The sequence below is a fragment of the Montipora capricornis genome, chromosome 6 (genome assembly GCF_036669925.1).
Source record: "Montipora capricornis isolate CH-2021 chromosome 6, ASM3666992v2, whole genome shotgun sequence".
In the NCBI taxonomy this organism is placed as follows: Eukaryota; Metazoa; Cnidaria; class Anthozoa; order Scleractinia; family Acroporidae; genus Montipora; species Montipora capricornis.
In genome coordinates this window covers 55,808,882-55,811,381 of record NC_090888.1, presented here as the reverse complement: position 1 = coordinate 55,811,381, position 2,500 = coordinate 55,808,882, and the positions used below count along the sequence as shown (strand labels likewise).

Genomic DNA, 2,500 nt, shown 5'->3' with positions numbered 1-2,500 from the left:
GTGGATAGTGTCATGCACCTTTTGACCAACCGAGGCCTGTAGTTTCAAAAACAATCACACCTCATTTGTCTAGCATTTATTCGTTTCTATTTTGTTTGCACTTCAAATATATAGTCAGATTTGTAGTGATGTCTTCTTCAAGATACTGTAATGTCTTCTTGTGCCAAAGAGATTCTTGGAGATTTAACAGGTTTTAGTTTTAACTTTTAAGAAAAACAACAAATGAAAAAGTATTTAAAACTTTTAACTGACATTTATCACTTTTTTTTAGAATGGAAACACGGCTCTACATGAGGCAGCTTGGAATGGATACAGTAAATGTGTGGAGCTTCTTGTAAAAGCGAGATGTAATGTTAATCTTCACAATCGGGTAAGACATTGCTGATAGTCAGCAAATTAAATCTTGGATCCACAATCTACTGCTGGTGTTGTTCTTTTTCGATTACTGTTTTTAATGTTTTAACCTTCGTGGACCAATTACCCACCTTGTTCCCACATTCCCCCTGCCTCACTTTCTAAAAAAAAGGAAGGGAGCTGTTAATTTTTTGCACCTCATGCTCTGCTTGTGCGTTTTACAGTTTGAATACATTTCTTTGCCGTTACACGATTAAACGCTTCAGATTCACATCTTTACGGGTGGGTTTGCTGAACGAGAAAACCTTTGCACATAAAATTGTCATTCAAGAAATTGAAGTTTCTCTCACAAAGTTTTGCTTGATGTACATTCATCATTCGTAAGGTTTTCTAGCACGAATCGTTTCAATTTCCAACAGCATCCGGCAATTTACATGTAACAGTTGTTTTTCTTTCAGACGGGATATACTAGTCTTCATCTGGCTGCTCAAAATTGTCATTGCAATACAGTGGAAGCCTTGTTAAGGGGAGGAGCAAATCCGCTAGCAAAGAATAATGTATGTTGGACATCAGTTTTTTCGTCGTAAGATGTTGTCGGATTTTGTGTTGCACGTTTATGCCGGCAACTCTTTCCACGGGTAAAGGGTAACGGGTAACGCGTTAAGGGTAACGGGTAAAGGGTAAAGGGTAACGGGTAAAGAGTAAAGGATAGAGATTTCTACCTAATCTTTCACCCTTAACTCTTTACCCGTTACACTTTACCCGTTCCCGTTACCCGTTCCCGTTACCCGTTTCCCGTGGAAAAGAGCTGCCTAAAAAAATGCTAAAATCGTCGTCGCATTTATTCAACCTGTTCAACTTCGTCGTAGTCATCTTCAACCCTCATCTTCAGTAGCGGCAACCTTTAGATTGGAGGGGTGTGTGTGCGTTTGTGTTTGTTCAGAACAAAAACCTCGAAGTCGTAGTCCAACCCGCCGGCTCTGGAGTCTATTCGGGGAAGCTAAAGCAAATTCTCGTTTGAAATTCCTTCCTGTCAGTTTAATTTCTGGACAGTTGCAACGCAAATTACATTTAGAGAAATTAGGAATGATTGCGAAATGATTGCAGTAATATCCGGCAAGTACTTCTCTTTTCAAAAGACTTTGTGGTTGCGGCGGCTCACGCCAGTTTAACTCCTGTATAGTTATACCACACAACTTTCAGCCTGAACAACTTGGAATGTTCACGGCGAAATGACAATTTCAGCGACGCGGATTTATTTTCTTAAATGAGAATTGTCTTCCCTTCGTCTGTCTTCCTTGAGGTCCCTAATGCCGTGGATCTGCGGGTGAATGTTAAGAGAAATTAGCTTCCTAAAGATTTTCTCGAAAATCCAAGGCCAAATGAACATCTCGAGGCGATAAATTGAGATTTTGCTTGATGTATTTTTTTTTTCAACAGTACGGCGATTCTTCGTTGCATGTTGCAGTCCGTTATGGTCACGTGGATGTCTGTAAAATTCTTTTAGCCAAATGCCAGGACAACGTTTCCGAGCAAAACAATGTGAGTTGTTGCAGACTCCAAAATTAAGCGCTTTGTAAGTTCCTCAGTGCTCGCTCACTGAAGTAGACAGATGTGCTAACCATTTAGCCAAAAATTTCGACGATTTTGGGTAAAAAGTAAGTGGTAATCTATCCGAAATTTATGGACTACTCGTTTAGGTTTTCTCTTCATTCCAGTTGTTGCGAACCAGCTTGTATTTTTCCTTTCCATTGATATTATCTACCGGTTTGAAACCCTTCGAACGATGTCGGCGCGGTTTCACAATTTGTAAAGCTTGATGGGTGTTCTTGGAAAACCAGTTAACATTATGGAATGGATATCCCAATTGTCATTTCTCAATGTTAAGCGCCACAGACGTAGGATTGCATTGCCGTTTCAATAATTTTGCGCCGGCTGCATGTGTTTGCTCTGTTTTATGATAGGTTCGTTTCATAGACTGCCCTGCAGTGATTGGCCAAAGTCATTTCCTTTTGAATGGAAAAACCAGTCGTTCCGGTAGGACAACAAATGGAACAGTTGGTACCACTGGAATTTTTTCAGAAAAAAGGGATTAACTTCATACGTACTTCTCTTTTCTCGTTTTCATCGAAATGACCGGTTTATC

At 40.0% G+C, this 2,500-nt stretch overlaps 1 protein-coding gene across 4 annotated transcripts in view; it reads left to right on the top strand.

Annotated features, from left to right (window-relative positions):
* LOC138052611 (ankyrin repeat domain-containing protein 24-like) overlaps positions 1 to 2,500 on the top strand; it is a 60,309-nt gene that overhangs the window by 6,307 nt on the left and 51,502 nt on the right. For 3 of the 4 annotated variants that reach the window (XM_068899151.1, XM_068899150.1, XM_068899149.1), the window contains exons 5-7: positions 272 to 370; positions 813 to 911; positions 1,795 to 1,896. In XM_068899151.1, the coding sequence (XP_068755252.1) occupies positions 272 to 370; positions 813 to 911; positions 1,795 to 1,896 (300 nt within the window). The remainder of the gene's footprint in view (positions 1 to 271; positions 371 to 812; positions 912 to 1,794; positions 1,897 to 2,500) is intronic. The other variant, XM_068899152.1, reaches the window with a different exon arrangement.